Source organism: Ostrinia nubilalis, chromosome 19 (genome assembly GCF_963855985.1).
Source record: "Ostrinia nubilalis chromosome 19, ilOstNubi1.1, whole genome shotgun sequence".
Classification (NCBI taxonomy): Eukaryota; Metazoa; Arthropoda; class Insecta; order Lepidoptera; family Crambidae; genus Ostrinia; species Ostrinia nubilalis.
Genome location: NC_087106.1, coordinates 12,200,383 through 12,221,768, shown reverse-complemented (window position 1 = coordinate 12,221,768; position 21,386 = coordinate 12,200,383). Strand labels below are relative to the sequence as shown.

The 21,386-nt window shown below is 37.1% G+C and overlaps 1 protein-coding gene across 1 annotated transcript in view; it reads left to right on the top strand.

Annotated features, from left to right (window-relative positions):
- The first annotated feature begins 3,887 nt into the window (after nucleotides 1–3,887).
- LOC135080975 (lipase 1-like) overlaps nucleotides 3,888–21,386 on the top strand; it is a 30,201-nt gene continuing 12,702 nt past the window's right edge. Inside the window, exon 1 of the mRNA XM_063975698.1 lies at nucleotides 3,888–4,954. Within this exon, the coding sequence (XP_063831768.1) occupies nucleotides 3,888–4,954 (1,067 nt within the window). The remainder of the gene's footprint in view (nucleotides 4,955–21,386) is intronic.

Here is a 21,386-nt window from a genome sequence, read left to right as displayed (position 1 = left end):
ATACTAAAATGTGTATTTTATGAGCTGCCTCCCTAACTACTGCCATTAGGGAACAAAATATCACCGTGATCCTTGGCGGAACGCGGTGGAATGCCCTTATTCAACAAATCAAAGCGATAAATAAATAGAACAAAGAATGTTGTGTGGGTACAACAAATGATAACAGTAGGCCCATTTATTTAATCAAGTATGATTGGCTCGCACATTAAAAGTGTAAGCAATTGTTTGAATATTACAGCATTTTCAGACAAATATTTTCTAGTCTGGAACTTTTCACAAGTTAAACATTAGAACACAGGAGATGCTTTTAAGATGTTTTAATGTGAGTGTTGATTAATTATGTCTAGACCTTAGCCAGTATTCCATAAAGTGAAGGTGATGAATGGGATGGATGCTTAGGACAGAATTGTACTGAATATTTGTAGTTTTTTCAGTGCTTTTCAGTGACTGGCTTTACCACATTTATTGTAAACAATATCTTCGTATACTACTGGCCTTTTCTACACTACGCCATAACGAATCTTGGTCATAACTCAGGGGCGGGTTTCCATAAATCATTTGGTCGAATTGCTAATGACATTTTAGGAACAAAAAGTGACACGCCCTCGGAAAATATGCATTGGACAGGTTAAATATTTGCGTATATTTTTGTAATATTAACATAAACGAGAGAGGAGACAAAGCAAACAATGTTTACCTATCATATGACATGAATAACTGAATTATCTGATTCTTATAAAATTTAGTTTTAGATGTTTTCATAATTCTTGAATATTTAAAGTGAAAAAAATATACTCTAATGCCATTCTCAAAAACTTATTTTACAATTCAGGTAAATTATAAACAAGTAGTACTGCAAATCGACGGCGAAGTGACTACCTCCTAACTATCATTTCTCAAGAAATCGATTTTCTTAATACAATAGGCTTCTCCTGAAAACCAAAAAGATAATTGCAGTTAGGAGGTATTGTCACTTCACCATCGAAATAATAGTTCTAGCTTATATTATTCTGATTAATAGTATTATTTTTTACTTAATAAATACAAAGGGATGCCTTCCTTTTTCCTAGCTTCAGCAAGTCCATATAATAGACAGTGTCTTTTCCAATTTAGTTACAACGATACGAGTACCTAAAGTGCGGGTTTATGTGTAATGTATCCACATTATTATAACCGGATTCCAAAATCGAAATGAAAATTATCTTTATATTATTTGTGTAGACTAATTAAATTAGTACTTACAAATCGTCAAATGCTCTTAAGGAGCCTATACATGTCTCATTCTTTTTCTGCCCTTTTTTGCCTAGTAAATATGCGTAACTTACCTACATCAATAAAATCTATCGTCTCTATGACCTAATCCAAAATTATCAAAATGTGTATACGTGCATATAACTTAAAATGGCTGCCATTAAAAACTAACGGCAAAAACACTGAATAGCACCTACATAAAGTCGGATGCACACTAATGAAAGCTGTCGTTCCCCTCAGCACTAAGGACAGAGCTACGTAATTAAATCCAATATTTCTAGCGAAATACTTGAAAACTGGAATAGAACTCGCGTAAAGTGAAATGACTGCTTTGACAGAAAATAGATGTGACAGAGAGGGTAAGGGGAAAGTGGGTTACAGAACTTACAGAGTTTCTGAGATCTATCGGTGGATCCTGTGGTTTGAGTGTTCCCATTTATTTTGTTCCGTACCCAAAGGGTGCCAATATTATATTATACTCTTATAAGGAACCCTTCATGTGCCACTTTGAACTTCGTTGTTTCAGCCAGATGCCGCGTCCACTGCTGGACAAAGGCCTCTCCCAAGGGTTTCCACTAGGACGGAATTACATACTAGTGGCCCTTCCCGGTTTCGCACGGGTAGATATAGGTATTTAAAAAAATAAAATAAAATAACACACTTTTAGGCATTGTAGTAATTTCCATGCTTGGGACACTCGATCATGACTGCTTTTGATAAAAGTACATAAATGCTCGTAGATTTTGCCTCTGACACTATTATAGACCATGTCCAATCTCTTTGACCGCAAAAGTTTTGTTAATAAAATTCAATACGTGATAAGGACAATATTCGACGTTATTAAAGTCCCTCGTAGGCGAATTAATAAACTTTTCTTCATAATACTTTCTTAATTTCGTTTTACTTGTATTATTAGAATAGTCTATGTAAAATGAAATACTAATGTCACCTACGTTCTTTTCAGCTTAATATGAAATTAATACCTAATAACTTTTTTTATTATCCGACTGCGTGACACAACGAATGCTTATGTATTTTTCAGACTGCATCTTTTTTTTCCTTTTGCTAAACACTCGCACTTACTGTGTTAATATGACGTGAGGCTAAACCAAACTACGTTTTGATCTAGTACCAAAATTCCAGCATTCAAGAGATCATTAAGGCCTTGATTAAAAACGTGGCTTTCACTCGGCGACCCGACACTTGAACTTTGCTAATGAACACGTCATTGGATGGGAGAAAATATGAATTAAGGCTCTTTCAGTTAGCATTTTTCGGGCGTATCGTATGAACTACATACATACATTCTCTCCTACAATATTCGTTCGAACGTTTCAGCCCAATGACGTCCACTGTTGGACAAAGGCATCCCTCTAGGACGTGTTTACATATCGACCGGTCCTGCCCGCATACAGGTACTTCCCGCGACCTTCATCATATCGTCGGTCCACCTACTCACACTGCGTCTTCCGGCCCGTAGTCGATACTAGAGAACTTTTCTTTCCCAATGGCCATCAGCTCTATGCTCTACCTACTAAGAAAGAAAGAAAGAAATAGAATTTATTGAACACAGTAAGCACAAATATAAACAATAACAACACAAAACGAATATAGGTACATATAAAAAATAGTGGGCCACTGTGTCAATAGGCTCTCCCGCTCAACATTTATCCTGACATGCTCGTGAGGGCATGTCAAGAAACTGGTCTTCCGCGAGAGCCCTTGTTGTGGCTTCGCGCATCCCTTCAGAGAGACATCGACTCGAGTTCGATATCTCTTAAAAGGGCTGTACTAATATTATTAACGTGAAATTTTGTGAGGATATATGTGTCAGGTACTCTTTCAGGCTTAAACCACTGAACAGATTTAAATGAAACGAAAGATTATAGTTTGAGGCCCAAGGAAAAACTTACTGAACTATGACGCAAACCAAACTGAAATAATTGTCAGTCACGAGTACTTATTACTGATTTTTTATAGTTTTCATTTGCGTTTGATCGTTAATTTGTTATCAGACGAATAATTTCTACTTTAAAACATAGTAAAATTAGTTTATTACTTAAATATATAGCGTGGCAAACATTTTTGACACTTGATGACTTTCTATGTACTTAAATGGTAGTTATGTAATATTACTAAGAAAAATCTACAAGATTAAATTAAAAGACGTCCTCCATGTTACACTCTGGTGTAATCTGTGGTTCCGTACCCTACGTACTCCTTATTATATTGTTCGGGGGTTTGAACCCCCAATCTAAATTCGACCAGTCCGACACCTACACCACTGGGCCTAAGGCTAAAGTATAATTTATTGAAAATAGATCCATTATTTTTGATTTTCTTATACTTCATTTTAACTGAACATACAAGTATCAAGATGATTTAAATCAAACTACGAATTTGAATAAAAATATGTTAACCATGCCATACAAATGCTCTAAAAATTATATTGGCATTGTCAATTTTCACTTCACTTGAATGGTCTATTTTGGTGTTGACAAATGCAATTTCTAAATATACTACGTATAACATATTATGATAAGAAAGCAAGTGATTCAGTGACTCTATTCATAGAATATCAGTTCTAAAAATTAAAAATGTTGAAAACACATGTACACGTTGTGCAGATAACGTTAATGATTTTTATCATCATTCAGAGTGCGGCAGGCAGTCTCAGAGATCACCTGCCCGAAGATGGAAAACTGAACTTCACGCAACTAGCAAATAAATATGGCCACGAATGCGTAGAGCACGATGTGGTCACGGAAGACGGATATATCCTCAAATTGTTTAACGTCGTGGGTAACAAATCCAGACCAATATTTCTCCAACACGGCTTCATGGACTCTTCTGACACCTTCATCATACGAGGCAACACCTCTTTGGCCATTGCATTAGCTGAAGAAGGCTACGACGTGTGGGCAGGTAACACCAGAGGCAACGAATACGCCCGAGGGCATCTCACCCTAAACCCCGAAACGGATAAAAAAGCGTTCTTTAACTACAGTCAGCATGAAATGGCCGTATACGACCTCCCTGCCATGATCGACTACGTTCTGCACGAGACAAGACAAACGCAGCTAAAGGCCATAGGACATTCTCAGGGCACTATGATCTTCTACATCCTAGCAGCAGAAAAACCAGAGTACAACGACAAAATAAAACTCTTCATATCCTTAGCTCCGATCTGCTACCTCCACCATACGAAGCCATTGACTTCAACGGCTATTAAACTTTGGCCCTTGGTAGAACCCTTCTTTAAAGAATTGGGTATTGTGGAAGCATTCTCAAGAAATTCAACAGCGGTGGCGCTGTTTGAATTTATTTGCACGACAAAGGATATAGGATATCCTTTATGTATCACTATCATGTTCTCATTTGCTGGGTTCGATCAGAAGGAACTAGAACGGGAATTTGTTCCAGTGATCTCTGGTCATTTTCCTAACACTGCGTCTACAAAGAATGGCGATCATTTGGTACAAATAGCGCTGAAGAAGCGGTTTTCTAAGTACGACTACGGCGAGGAAGGTAATGTGCTACTATATGGGACATCCGAGCCGCCGAACTACGATTTGAAGAACGTTCGGATGCCGGTGGCGCTTATATCGGCGAGGAACGACAAGCTTTCGGCTTTGAAAGACGTGGCGATCCTGCGAGACGCGCTGCCGAACGTAGTATATGATCACGTGATGGAAAGAAGGAAGTATAACCACATAGACTACGTATGGGGAAAGAATGCCCCACAGCAATTATATCCGATGGTTTTTAAATTATTAAACAAAACAAGCTATCATCGAATAAGCAAGATTTTTTAATTAAGTGTGTGCTGAGTATTAAGTAAATAGTAGCCTACAGTCAACGTCAAATAGTTCATGACATCCAAAGTTGCCAATAAGTTTGCAACACGTCTTTGTTACAATGAGGGCTATCGTTTTTATACTTAACAGTTGGCACCCCTGGCGATTGACAGGACCTTACTCTACAGTGACGCCATCTTGATGAGTGCAAATACGATAGTCCTCCTACCACTTTAGCGCTCACAAGTTGGCGCCACTGTCTTCGCGACTAGCAAGTGACAGGACCTTACTCTACAGTGGCGCTAACTGGTGAGCGCTAAAACAATAGCCCTCATTGGAATAGATTGTGTTATCAACATTTTGGCCACTTTGGGTGTCACGAACTATTTCACGCTGACTGTACGTACCTACAAAATTTTTTTTGTAAGTTATATTGTGATGTCTACCTGTCAAGGCAGTTCAAGTTCAAAACGTTTGTTAGTCGTATACCTCGAAATCAAAAAATCCTTGTAAGTAGCTTTTCACCTATTCGCATTTCACCGTGATAGCGTTTTTTGTTGTAGCGTGTAATATCGGTAGTATATTTTGTTACTAGCATATATTTTAACAGATTTTTACAACAGTAGCAAATTTTGATGTAGCATGTATTTCAATAGCCTATTTACAGTGAAGACAGACAGGAAAGTAAATCTACTATGAATTTTTTAGACAATTGTAATTAGCGATCAAAAATTATACTACAAGAATAAAAATCTATTCAGAAATTTTGATATCGCGGCGAAATGCGAATAGGTGAAAAGCGTTTCTGTTTTTTAAAATCGATGTAATAAATAGTAAGTAGGATCTGTTAAAAAGTTTTTACACAATTAAAAATGAATTATTCATAACATACCACTAGTCTGACCTACTTGAATAATAAAAAAGGTTTTAGAATAAAGTATCAATATCAGAATTTATTTTCATGTAATAAACAAATTATTCTAGTTTTCTCGAGAACCTGCTTCTTCAACTTCATAAATAAAATTGGGATATTAACTGCAGAATAAAATAATTGAGAATGTACATGTCTGCAGCTTTCTCAAATGCCCTAGAGTAATTCTAAAAACCAAATTAAAGTCATCAAACGTCTCAGTCATTAATTTAGTGCCACTAGAAACACCTAGTTGATCAAAACTGATGTCTTTTTGTATTTTTGGGTTATTATTAAAGACAAAAAAGATATTTGGACTATTATGTACTCTGTGGTTTGGGTGCATAATGTAATTTCCTTTGCCTTAAAAAAGTAAATGTCAAGATGACTGTTGCACCAAAAATGAAAATGAAAATTGATTTTGATAGATGTTGTGTTGAGTTCTGTGTAGTTTTGTGCGATTTAACGATAAGAACGACAATGGTAAAAGGTAACGGGGGCAAATTTTTTCCATCAAGGAGAAAGATGAATTGGTTATAATCTTACTTGCCCACAAGGATACTGTACGAGCACGTCAGCATCGACCGCGACCTGAGACCGCGACCTACAACATGCTAGCCGACTGGCCCATGAACCCTGAACGAACGTGCACCGTACTCACTCTACACCGACGGCACATTGGACTGGACACATTGAATTGTGTACATTATGTAAATCTTGTATATAGCAATAGCATAACAGTAATAAACCAGATATCAACCGTCCGCGTTGTGTTTCATTTCCCCCACTGAGGCCAAGAAAGCCTTAGTGCAGTCCTCCTTTCTATCAAACCTTTCTTTAAATCTAATTAAAAGGTATTGTTAGGGTACTACAAACGAAGCCAGAAATATAGCTTGGTTATGACGTTATGAGTAACCAATACCTACTACCTATACCGCATGTAATCCTGTCTCATTCTATAATATATGGCCGCCTGAATAAACTTGAATGAAAAAGTGTTTCCACTGTCTCAATTGCATCAAAAGCTCCAAACAAATAATTTAATTCAGTTTCCATTTTTCCGAATAGGCGTGATTGACAATATGCGTGACAGTTGTGGTGACAGTGACAACCTGCACGCGCAGTGATCGCCATCGCGGTCGCGGCAGTGTGAAACAACTTTTGCACGCGCAGTGGTCGCCATCGCCATCGCCATCGCTGCACGCGTTGGTTTGTCCGAACCTTAACAAACGGTTCAAAATTAATTTTGTATCGATATGGTTGAAATAAATTGACACACATTACTTACCTACATACCTATTTTACATAACGTGCAAATAAAGTAAGTTTTTATGAGAGTATTGACTGCAATTCAATGGTTTCTGTGTATATTAAAAAGTAACACGTTATTCATTACTAGGTACCTACCTTTCTTATTACGTAACACCTTCAGTTACAGTTATCAATAACTAAAGAGCCAACTGAAAAAATGTTTCTTGGAGGCGACTAAACAAAAGCTAGGTTATAGGTATAAATATTTCAAAATATGAGCTAATTTTCGTCCTATAAACATAAATACAAAATATCAATGGATACGACTTGTCACTTCTGAAGGTAAAAGATGGTAAAAGCCAGAAATCTTCGATAACACAGTCGGGTTTTTATCTCTATAACCGTAGTAGTAAAATATTATTTACTTTAAAATATATTTTCCATCGTTACGTCTTTTGTAAGAGCAAGAATTTGAATTTGCAGATAATGTGATTTAACTAGGCACCGCCCGCGGTTTCTCCCCACCTCGCCCGGCTGGTATAAGGCTTGGCGAACGCAAACGACTATGTTGCAAAGACTTAAACTACAAAATAAGTGTTTGCAATCATTAATTTTAAACTTTCGCGTTTCGCGACGAAACACATGATGTCGTGCCCTGCGTGCCCAAATAACTTCACGCAGGAAGATTTCATGAAGGCGTTAACACCTATTTAAATTAATTAAAATCGAATACATACAAGCTATTCAGAATTAAAATTGTGTCACAAAGTGAGCTGGTTGCCTGAAATAACTTCAAAGCACGTACACAAAATGCGTGCCACGTAAATATGACAGCACTTTGTCGGTCTCTAAACGACAGTGTTGGTTTGTCGACCACAACCGTGGGCCTCGCGGCACATTCGGTCAATCTTCAATCAATCAATCAATGAAACGAACGAGCCTAGGTTAATTATGATAGCAATCGTAAACTTAGCGAAAAATGTTTCAGCTTACCTTCCGGAGAGCAACACAATCGATGAAACGAGGTTATAATAATGATAGCAATCGTTAACTTAGCGAGTAATATTTCAGCTTACCTTCTGGACAGCACGTCAATTTAGCGCATGAAAATATTATGTCTAGGTAAGAGAGAGGTCTTTGTTTCAGAACTGACATCTAGGATAATTTATTATGTACCTCGGTTTAATTTTCTTGAACCAGTTCAACAAATATTACATTTTCACTTTTGTGAAATTACATTCAAAATCTACTCACGTTTATCAGGAACCATTTTGAATTTTCCCCCACCAGCTGCTCCAAGATCTCCTGGGCTGCACACTACACCACACACACAATTTTTACAAACACTACACACGAACGCTCGAACGTTCAAATGTTCTTAGTCTATAGATAGGTATTAATTTAAGTTCATAATTTCAAAGTTCATTAATGTTAATAATTTACCTATCGTATTACTCGTACAATCAAGTCCAAACACGGTGCTAAACCCGGTCACAATCAATTGTTCTTTTCTGACAATGTGTGACATCGCGAAACAACTTAAATTATGCAATAGACAGTTTATTGCCGAAAAAGCAACTCACAAAAAAGTTCACTATTGTCTGTAAGTAGCAATTATTCAGATTTAATTAATATTTACGTTTTTTATCACGACTAACCCGGAAAATGGAAACCAGAAACTAAAATCAACAACAAGAGGGTAGAAAATTTTAAATGAAAAAGAAAGTAACGTGACTAAGAAATAAAGGAACATACGGCCTAGCATAATTTAGATTATTCTTTTAATTCTGTTCTTAAAATAAAATTACATTTAATTTACATGCATGATAAAAAGGTTTATTTTTATCTCAAATTAATCGAAATAATAAAATTTCTTCAAATGTTTAATTTAATTAACACTTTTTGTTTGTACTTCAGCTGTCATATTTATCTCTTAAATTTTTTATCTGTTATATTTGAAGTCTGCGCAAAAGTTTATTTTTAAAATCAGTAAGTAGTCCAAGGCGTAAAATAAATTCAGCCTAATTCATTTCGAGCAAGCGCGTCATAATTTTGAATTTCGAATGCTAATGACAGAATTCTCGGCACACTAATTTTTAATTAATTTCAGCCAAAGGAATCAAACAGCATACAGCCTTATTCCTTCCAACATAGTAAAATAATAAAATAAACTTCCACTAAATAAAATAAATAAATAAAATAAAAAATAAAGTATCCGCGTACAATCGCTCGTGCATGGCAGGCTTACCCGCCGCAATATTCGGTCGGTTTCAACGAGCTTGATTTACGAGAGCCGCCGTGCAATGGAGCCGATTATGTTATCCGCCTGCCGGTTATTTGATTCTACCTTCAGGACGGACCGGAATAACCGGTATTTGCTGTAAAGGTAAACATACAAAATAACGTTATAAAGCGGTAGGTACTCTATGGCCTATGGAAACATTAAAAAGAAATAAGCTGTATGAAATTTGATTGCGCTGCTTCTTCTCAGCACTGGCCTATATTACTGTTCCGAAGCAGTAGGACTCTTCGGAAGCCTACTTGCTTATATATAAACGATTTGATTTGATCCCTTTGCTAGTTTTTTCGGTTTGTAAGTCGGCCCACTAAAATATTTTGGCTACCTACGCCATCAAACCTTTAAAAGACCATTGTTTTTCTAACCCTATTATTTTAGATTGACTAGGTAGGTAATGTAAATACTTATTAATGTATGAGCCTACCTGTGTTGTATGTATAGTATAACCTATGTAGGTTAGGATAAGTTCTTAAACTAAGCCCACCCACAGTCATTATGTAAATGTAGACCCACCCACCAGTCACACTATAATTGCTGTCAAACCTACACCTGAATACCTGATAGAATTAGCATGTAGCTTAGATGGTGGAACATTTTCCATGTTAATTGTAGCCATTGTTCTTATTTCTCATTGAAATACCTTATGTATTTTTCTATTTAGCTAAGCACGTTTTTTATTAAGATTCACTCACATCGTAGACTCCTAAAATACTTGTTTTTCTTCTCTCTCACTACTTACAATCTGAAGAAATCTTAACAGCTGAAGATTAATTATTGCAGATTAATAAGTTTAAGACAGTCAAGAAATATTTAATGAGGATCATTTCGATTTTTAGCTGTGAATGCAGATTTATAGGGCTAAGAAATCCTTAATACACAGTGCAAAAATTTTTGTTCTACGACAAAAATTGACGAAGTTATGGCCAAATTACTAAAAAAGTTCACTAACCGCCCGGCGCGGGGACGATGACGTCATTATATCCGATCCGAACGCTGCCGGCGTACTGCGTGGATAGAAAATATTTTTTTCTAGCCAAATTATCAGTTTTAGAGAAAAACTTGTGATGACATTTATTCATCAGAATAAAGTAAGCTATCGATAGGTAATTTTTAAAAATAGAAATTGTGAAAAATAACGCAAAAAATCCATACGCTCATACGATTCAATGGCACGCAGAGACGCGATTGGGGTCTCCGCGGTGGTATATTTGGCGATTTATTCAAATAAAGTGTTCATAAGTGTTGTTAGAGTCATATCTTCTTCCAAGTAAAATATAAAAATGTATAAGTATTAATTTATTTACTTCTAACAATAAGGTATAGCTGAGGCAGATACACTCTGCCTAGGCTACAAAACATTGCTATGAAAATAATTTCGATGTAACTACACGCGACTTATGACTTGACCCCCCCCCCCCCCAGGCCATAAGCTGGGTAAGGCTAGCCCCTCCCCCCAGCCCATATTACTTACCCCCCCCCCCCCCCCCCCCGGCCAGAAACTGGGTATGACTTGCCTCTCCCCCCTCCCACCAAGGCCAGAAGCTGGGTAAGGCTTGCCCCTCCCCCCAGGCTATAAGCTGGGTATGACTTATCCCCCCCCCAGGCCAGAAACTGGGTATTAGCATCATATTATGTATTATTATGTTCAATACAAACAATCATTAAGTTACACTCACCCCAACCGCGTCTCCGCATTGCATCGAATCCTATGAAAATGTGGTTTTTGGACATAGCAATTCTTATTTTTCGCAATTTTTATTTTTAAAAATTACTGGTCGATAGGTGACTTTATTTTGAAGAATAAATGTTATTAAAAGTTTTTTTCTAAAACTGATAGTTTAGCCGGAAAAAAATATTTTCCATCCCAATAGTACGCCGGCTGCGCTCGATTCGGATATAGTGACGTCACGCGGCCTTGCGTACGTTGACTTTTAACGGCAAAAACGGCCTATGTTTATTACTTAATATCTTCGTAAGTAATGGTCCGATTTGGATAATTCAAAAAGATATATCTTTCTTATGTCTTAAAGATTAATGTAGATACTAGTTTTATTGAATTTTCTACAACAGTACTGATCCTCATTGGACAAAAATCCAACAATAATCTAATTTCGTTTCAGAACAGGGCGAGTCTAAATTACGTGGAGTCCGATAAAATCGCCATTACAGGACTAGATATTAGCCCGAAAACATTATTTGTGTTTCCCAAATGAGAAATTACGCCATTACCAAGTTTAGAAGCAACAGCGGCCATGTTCTGAAACTGTTTGAAACAAATACGAAAATCGGGGGTCACTTCACAAATAAGTACATTTCTCTTGATAACCTGTTAACGGATATTAATTGCTTACATGTTAATCTATACTTATATTATAAATGCGAAAGTAACTCTATCTGTCTGTCTGTCTCTCTTTCACGCCTAAACTACTGAACCGATTTTGATGAAATTTGGAATAGAGATAGTTTGAGTCCCGGGAAAGGACGTAGGATAGTTTTTATCCCAGTTTTTGAAACAGGGACGCGCGCGATAAAGTTTTTCTGTGACAGACAAAATTCGACGCGGGCGAAGCCGCGGGCGGAAAGCTAGTATCAAATAATTATTTACATTCTTTACTTGTCAAATAACATAAGATTTAAAGTTTCTGTAAGTACCTACTAAGAAACAAAATAAGTAAGAACATCTTCAAATACAAACCATTATAACAGGACAGCGACGATCAGGCCGAAGGTGGAAACGATTACCTACTTAAACCTGATATTTTTGCATCTCTTCAAATATTTGAAGGGAATTCATAAAACACTGAATCACCTTTTTAAAGAAACTGAAAAGAGATATCTCAAAGTTTTCTCTTAAAAATGCAAACGAAACCCGCTCCAATTACAAGATATCTCCCACTTTACAGCCCTAATAGTTTTTGCTCGAGAAACCCCGATAATCCTTCAATGAACAAAACGGTAGAACTTCTTTAATAATTCCGCGGAACTTGCTCAGTGAAATAAAAGTTTCAATGAGAGGCAGTCTCAATGGATAGGTTATATTCATTCTATTTTTAATTGACACTATTGTTCTTCTTTGTCGATACCTGCATTGCAGTTGGGGAAATTTTAGACAAGTAAAATAATACTAGTTCTCCACGGGCCGAAAGACGTAGCGTGGGCAGGCCCCCTACTAGGTAGACCGACGATCTGGTGAAGGTCGCTGGAAGAACCTAGATGTGGGCAGCGCAGAACCGGGTTATGGAAATCCTTAGGGGAGGCATTTGTCCAGCAGTGAACGTCATTTGGCTGAAACGAAAACGACTAAAAATAATATAATAGTGTCCTTCTACCATGTGGTTTTACAAATAGGCTATGAATATGCGTAAACTGCTTTGTATTGAAACAGTTTAGTAGTTCGTCTATTCACTATCAATACATTTGGAATTGAGTCCAATCCAGAGAAGTTGCCAATACTAAGGCCCAAAACGAGGCAAATTGCTCCTCTATTCACAGCCCGATTATGCAATATTGGAATTTCCAAGAAGATAAATTGCCGGGTTCAGAATTACTAGACCTACCCTTTATGCTTCTTCCTATCGTAGCTATTAAGGTGGCCTTAAATTCTATTTGCCAAGAATACAGACCTCAATTCAATTATTTTGTTTCATTCCAATGTCTTAATCTTCGACGTTGACTGAGTATTGTTTTATTTTAATGGTCCTATTTTATAAAGTTTTCTTTGTGACATTTTATGGTAATTTTGTATGACTGTGATTCTGCTTAAATATTACTTCACTCAGGGGAATTTTTCACAAACTCTTAGCATTTGTATTGTATTTTATATGAATACGCACATAGCTAAGCCTGAAAATGCCAACATGAACATTTACTTGTACTCGACATACACATACATTTTTTTTTCTACCTTGCCTTATTTTACTGCTTATCAAGTGGGTCTTGTTTTATTCCATAGACTTCTTAACTCTACAAATTTTAAAATATCTGGGTACAAAATAGACAGCCTCAATTTGATACAATTACTTACGTAAATCCCAAATAGCCGAACGCCTTTAAGCTCTTCGATGACCCAATGACTCGGGAGTTGGGACAGCGATTATTTACTACTGGAGTCCTGAGGGAATGCGATTTATGCCTGCCGAAACATACGAGGAGATTAACAACCCTTTCTGTCCCTTGACCCTGTAATCTGACACGTCATGGTGATATCTCAGGTGATATTGATTGCACTACTGTTTCACAGTCACAAAACAAAATTATCTACAGGCGTTTGAGACCCCTTTGACAAATGGGAGTACCACAGGGAACTATTTTAGGACTTGACCCTTTATAATCTGACACAGGTGATATTGATTGCACTCCTGCTTTACCAGTCACACATATTGTCAAGGGTGTATTTTGAGAGGCCTTTGAGAAATGGGTATACCACAGGGAACTATTTTAGGCTTAACCCTTTACAATCTGACACGTCATTAATTGCAATCCTGCTTTTGTGACTGAGAAAAGATTGTTAACGGGTGTATTTTGAGAGCACTTCGATAAATAAGAATATCACAGGGAACTATTTTAGGACTTGAACCTTTATAATCTGACACGTCATGGGGATATCATAGGTGATATTGATTGCACTCCTGCTTTACAGTCACAAAAGATTGTCAACGGGGGTATTTTGAGATCCCTTTGGTAAAATTAAATAAGTAGGTACCACAGGGAACTATTTTAGGACCTATGCCCTTTAGAATGCAGATAATTGAGTAAATGATAACACCTATTTGAAAAGACCATGTCATACTTAGGGACTCTACACACTAAGCCGGTCCACAGCCTAGCAGCTTGGTGTCGGCGGCTTTTTTTGAAAAAAAAACATGTCGACTACTTATAAGTACTTTCTATGACTTTGAGAATATGTCAAATCTGACGACTCATGTCGGCAGGTGAATTTGGTGTGTAGACTGGTATTAATACAAACATATAAAAAAAAAGTTTTTAAATTACAGCTAAAGACAACTTCAACAATTCACATCATTGAAAAGACCTGAAAAAGTACTGGTTTACGAATACTAACCATTTTGCTAGTAACTCCTAACTCTACCTTTTGATTTGTTTGTGCAATACGCCTGGCTATTTTGCCAATGTGCCGAGCGTGAAAAGGCTCTTCAAAGAGCCAATGGCTCGGGACAGCGATTATTTACTACCGGAGTCCTGAGGGAACGCTATTTATGGCTGACTAGGCCCAGATGGACGGCCCGCGCTTGTACGTAGGCCTAGGCAATTTTTCCGGACAAACCTGCATAGGATTGTGTGCAGTAGGAATGTTATGGATATGTAGTTTCGGTTATGGATACGGTTACGGATATAGGAATAATATTATACCGGTTTCAGTTACGGATATTTTTTTATTTTGGATATCCGAAAGTTTCGGTTACGGTTACGGATGTCAGTGCTTTAGAATGCAATTTGCAATAGTTGTCCAACAGGCTTTATTCATGGCCGCACACTTTACATCGAATAAAAAGTAATTTAAAAAATAAAAATTGATATTAGATGGCATTATAAAGGTAAATCAGACTGTTTATGCCTTTACATAATGCTATAAAAAAACAATTTAAGCTGCCTACATCCGAAACTATCCGAAACTTTTGAATCGGTTACGTTTACGGTTTTGGATATTTTTTTATTTCGGATATCTGAAAGTTTCGGTTACGGTTACGGATATCCATAACATTACTGGTGTGCAGTAAGGATAAAGGCACGTCAAACTGAACATTGTGGCCACTTATGTAATAGTAATAGGTGTCATAATGCTACAAAATTATGAGCTATCGACTTCAATAAAATTAGATTTGTGACCTAGTAGAACTGCGACAATTTCCTACATGTTTCAATGGGCGTAGTGTGTTTACGTCAAACGCATTCGATGTCGACTGCGTAAAAAAATGACATTAAGGCTGGGTTGCACCATCTTACTTTAACTTTAACAAACGTCAGAAATCTGTCAAACTCCATACAAAAAGCACCGGTCATCGTTATAGTTACCGTTAAAGTTAGGTGGTGCAACTCAGCCATTTAGATACGCGCTCACTAGTGACGACGTTTGATGTAAAAACTCACACTAAGCCCTCTGAACTTTCTGACCAGTAGGTATGATTTTATAAAATGTGATTTATATCGAAACAGCTTAATTTCGGAGTTGAAATGCTTAAAGTTAAGTTCACTGTTCACCTCCAGGGTAGGTTAGTTAAACTTCAACCGAACTAATTATTTCAAATTCCAAAAAAAAAATTACTCACATTAAGATTTCCTTTTCATTAGGGAGTTATACTTTATTTAGTTATTTCTTAAACAACAAAAATAGTTTAGCTTTCTCTGTACTTACCTACTTACCATTACTTAGGTGCTTACCTCACGTAAGCTCTGTAACTCCAGCTTACTCCCAACCACAAGGCAAGGCAGCTTGACCGCAGCGGAATGCGGGTTGTGTAAATTCCCAGTTGTACCGCGGTCCCGTGACTTAACACTTACGTTCTTGCTAAGTCAAGGCGTTTTTAAGGCTTATTAAATCCTAATGTAACTACATACTAATTTCCACAAATAATTAAGTGATGTTGTAGCTTAAGTGGCAAATGGGCGAGACACATTGCTGTAGAACTGATAGCTGTGAGTGCCTTCCACTCGGTGGACCGACGGTCTGGTGAAGGTCGTGGAAAATGGCTAGATAGAAAAGCAGTTTTTTCTCACTATTAGTTATATTTCATACTAGGAAATAACTACTTATTTCTAATGACTAAGTACTCATAATCACGAAAATTTGGCAAATTTTTAAAATAATTAATTCATCATTTTTAGTTTTTCACATACTTTATTATTTCATAAACAAAATTATTTCAATTTGGAAGGAACATAATTTTAAAGTAACAGACATCCTAGATAGCAGTACAAATAAAATACTTACACTAAACTTACTTGCTTAGTTACAATGATAACTTGGCGACTCATTGGCCAAATGAGTCTCAGGAGAGTCAAAGTCGCAAACGTATCGTCTTTGTGGCAAGACTCAGAAACATTAACATCTGCAAAATATTTGTACACTCAGCGTCAAATAGTTCGTGACACCCAAAGTTGCCAAAAAGATGCTGACTGTAATATTTCAAAATTAATAACAAGTATGTTACACAAATGCATTTGAAGGGTACAGGGGCAAAACAAGGCAAAAATTCAAAAGTATATTTTTGATGGCAATATTTTCGATTTCCCGCGTATTTTTATTTGAAATTGTACAAAAAGCGTAAAAACAAGTAATAGTCATATGTATTCATATTAGTAGTTTATAATTTTAAGTGACACATAAGAATATTTTAAACTTTAAAAAATTTAAATAAATGTTCATTACGTAACTTTTTGTTTTTGTGACATTTCTTGTTTTGCCCCTGTACCCTTCATTTACAAACTATCCATGGATCCAAAGCGTCAAACTCTCCAAGCACTAGACTATGGAGGTGTCAGATACATAGAAATTGAAAACCCATCATAGGCCAGTAGAATTAAACACAAAAATTGATTAAATCGGAAATAATTCCTACAAAAGATTTTTTTGCTTTAATGGCTTCATTGGTTGCCCATTAAGACTCTCCTAAGTTTTCGACTTCGACGGAGTTGTGCTTAAGTGGTGGGGGCCCCCGAAAGGGGCGTTTTTTCGGTTTTCCGGTTATACAGCGTAAAGGACTTACCCTATCGAAAAGTGGTCTTCATGACGGTTAAAGGGCACTTAATCCTGCATTGAATAAGACCAAATTCATATGTTTTGGACAAACCGTTCTCGCGCTAAAGTTCGGCAAAGTAGAAAATATACGTATAATTAATGACCCTCTCCACGTCCAATGGCTTGTTACCCACATGCTTCCAAGCCTTGTAAAGGGTCGCCTTAACCAGTGTAACCCTAACAAGGCTCACGAGTTTGATTCGCTTATCCTTGTTCGTCCCAGCCGTTCCTTAACTGCGGTTGCTGCACCTCTTCCTGGCACTCTCTTGAACGACTCTGTGTTACCTAATGTGGCTGCCCCTCTTCCTTGTACCCTCCTGTACGATTTCATTGCTTAGCCATATGCCTGGTCCAAGGTTCGACGCCACAAAATCAACTTCGTACGAGTGAAAATAGTTTAAATACTATTTCCCGTGCTTGCAACATTTTTCTTTACTGCTTCGCCTCTATTAGTCGTAGAGTGATTGTATATATCCTATAGCCTTCCTCAATGTATGAGCTATGCAACACAAAAATAATGATTTCAATCAAACTAGTAATTCTTAAGATTAGCGCGTTCAAACAAACAAACAAAAAACTCTTCAGCGTTTTAATATGAACTTGTTGTTGTTGATTTTTGGCGTCGAACCTTAGACCAGGCATACGGCTAGGCAACGTAGTCATGCAGGAGGATACAAGGAAGAGGGGCAGCCACAGTAGGTAACACAGAGTCGTTCAGGTGAGTGCCAGGAAGAGGTGCAGCAACCGCAGTTAAGGAACGGCTGGGACGAACAAGGATAGGCGCATCAAGCTCGTAAGCCTTGATAGGGTTACACTGGTTGAGGTGGCCCTTTTCAAGACTTGGAAGCCTGTGGGTAACAAACCATTGGACATGGAGATGGTCATTAATTATACGTATATTTTCTACTTTGCCGAACTTTAGCGCGAGAACGGTTTGTCCAAAACATATGAATTTGGTATTATTCAATGCAGGATTAAGTGCCCTTCAACCGTCATGAAGACCACTTTTTGATAGGGTAAGTCCTTTACGCGGTATAACCGGAAAACCGAAAAAATGCCCCTTTCGGGGGCCCCCACCACTTAAGCACAACTCCGTCGAAGTCGAAAACTTAGGAGAGTCTTAATGGGCAACCAATGAAGCCATTAAAACAATAAAATCTTTTGTAGGAATTATTTCCGATTTAAAAGCTAATTCTACTGGACTATCAGTGCAATACAATAAACATAAAATGAAAATTTTGCGCTGTCAATTCCTTCTCAGCAGAACATCAATTCAGCATTGAATTCAATTTAGTTACTACCTCTAATACGGTAGCTGTATTGTAAAAAATACTACCAAAGGCGAACAGTAGGTATCTACTGTGGAATAAAATAATATGAAACAAGCCGGGTGGAAACGTTTGCAACAAACCATTTTATTTCTGCCCCACTTGAGGCATGTCGCACTGGGATGCCGCGGCGGTGGAAATTTACATCAATGGTAGTTGTATAGAGTCTGAAAAACAAAGTGATGGGTTAAAATTTTGGCTGTCAATTTTGTATTATTTAGTTTTTGAGGTATGGTCTATTTTTTTTATGGTAATTAAAGTTAATGGTCTCAAAGTTGGTAATTTTGTTGAAGGCACTCTACATTCGGTGCCTCCACGTAACAGAGGACTTTCTTACCACTTAGTGGCTTTTAGCATCATGCACTTGTTTTGATAAATAAAAAGCATCTGACCTTGTTGATTGTGCTATTTTGTGAACTACAATGTTACTCAAAAATATGTACCAAGGGGGGTCCAGCCAAAACCGAGAAACATTGCAAGTGGTCCATGAGGCCAAAAGTTTAGGGACCTCTGGTTAAAAATAAAACTAAAACATACCTGCTGGTCATTTCCATCTTCATTCTTCGTTTCAGCCGAATGACGTCCACTGATGGACAAAGGCCTCTCCCAAGAATTTCCATAATGAAGAAAAAATAAAAGACATACTGGCGGCCAATGGGGCAGCAAGGTTCTGGTATGGGGGCCGCGTACCGGAAAACGCAGTGTGTGACGTCCATCCACAAGGTGGACCGACGACATCATAAAGGTAGCAGGGAAGCGCTGGGCAGGCCGCTACCAATCGATCAACATGGAAAGCATTGGGGGAGGCCTATGTTCAGCAGTGGACGTCCTATGGCTGAAATTATGATGATGATGAAAGAAAAGAAGTACCGTTGCTAGAGATGTCCCCACGTCCCGGCGTCCCAGTGGGACATGGCTCGCATATCTGCAGGCTGCCGCAGGGCGATTAAGCGAAGTTCCGCAAAACTGCGGATTTGCCAAAATAGTATTCCATCTAACTTTGCCGTTGTAACGATACAGGCTTAATTTGCATGCGAGTTATGACCGGACTGCAACAAGCTGATGGAAATTGTAAAGCTGGACAGTCCGTGGTATATTTAGATTAATAGCCATAACTTCATTGGTTTAAACTTTACAGTGCCTAATTTCAATAGCTCAGAACAACAAAGGCACAAAACATCTTTTTGAACGTTCGACTTTTATTCTTCAGCTTCAGTCAATGTCTGTGAAACCTTGAAAGTTATTTATTAGTTCTAATATATTAAAACAGCAAACACGACTCTACAAATCTACATTTAATTTTATAAATACTGGAATAAATACGTCTTTAAGAGCCTATACCTAAATATGATAATCTTAGGAACGTTATAATTATTACATCACGATCCATAATTTACCTGTAAATGCTCATTCTCATCATAAGTACAAACCTATTATGAAACAAACATATCAAGCAATCCATATAATAAAAGCAATTAGCATACAGGGTGTACCTAAGTTTAAGTTAAAACAATTACATAAAATTTTTTACAGCCTTTTTAACTATAAAAACAACATTTACGAGTATGAAATATATTGAAAACGTTCATTAAAGAAAATTTAAGTACGATATGTTCATAAATATGAGTTATGACAGTTACGACTTGATTATGAATATTCGTAATTAAACCTTTTTCAGTGGACTATATGCATAGTCCATACTCGTGATTTCTCTAAAGGATAATAAGTTAACAGTGAGCAAAAATAATTGATATAGCCCAAAAGATTAGCTTTAGTTAATCATATTATCCTGGAGAAGAATGCTGAAGATAAGCATAACTATTATTTTTCCAGTTTTTTTAAGAGAATATCTGAAAAACGAGTTTAATGTATTTAAAGACTTCACTCCATAAGTAGGCGGATGACGATGAGTTTAGTCAGACTGAATCTTATGAAAAGCTCGAATAGAAATTGGTAGTTTATGTATTGTTCTGTGAAATAGAACTGCCGTTTTGTAGGACATCCTGTATACAAAGCGCTCCTTAGTAACGCCATATTGGAATAGTGTTTAGTTACACATGTCGGCAAGCGTTTGAAGTGATAATTATTAATGTCAGAGTGACGGTTATTAGCGTGTAATGGCGCCATCTGCGTCATTCGTCATGTCATTGCGTCATTACTTTAGACGCGGATCGGGTCATTAATCTTGCTGTTTCAGGCTGTTATTAATAAGGTGCTATTTTTAAGTCCCGATAAGTTTAAGGGCTGGTTTTGAACTACCCTCAAAACGTTAAGATATATAGAATTAGTACAGTATGAGTACAACCAGATAAACCTTCTAGGTACTGATGATACTTTTTCATGTTAGAGAACCTTTGAGAACACGCTGTCTACTTATTTTTTCATTTATACTAGTACGAATGGGTCTATAAAATCTAATCTGTTCTTTCATTATTTGAAAGGTACATTATCCAGACAGACATGCCATATTTTCTTAATACACACAGGTGAATAAATAAATTATTAATGTATCATTTTATTCATTAACACACGCGAGCAGACAAATAAATCGTAAGTTATCTTACAAAAACAAAATTAAATTATAAAATGCTAAAGTGCAAAGAGTAAAGAATAACATTCTCAACTGAAGCTCTCCGCAGCTTTGGAACAAATTATGCCTATTAAACCTAAGTAATTGCGCCGTTTAGATAAAATTATCTTAGGTATTCAACTGAATTTATGTCTGCACTGAAAAAACAGCTGAAAAACTGCACGATAGAACAACTGGATTTACGGCGCGGTGTGACGCGACAAA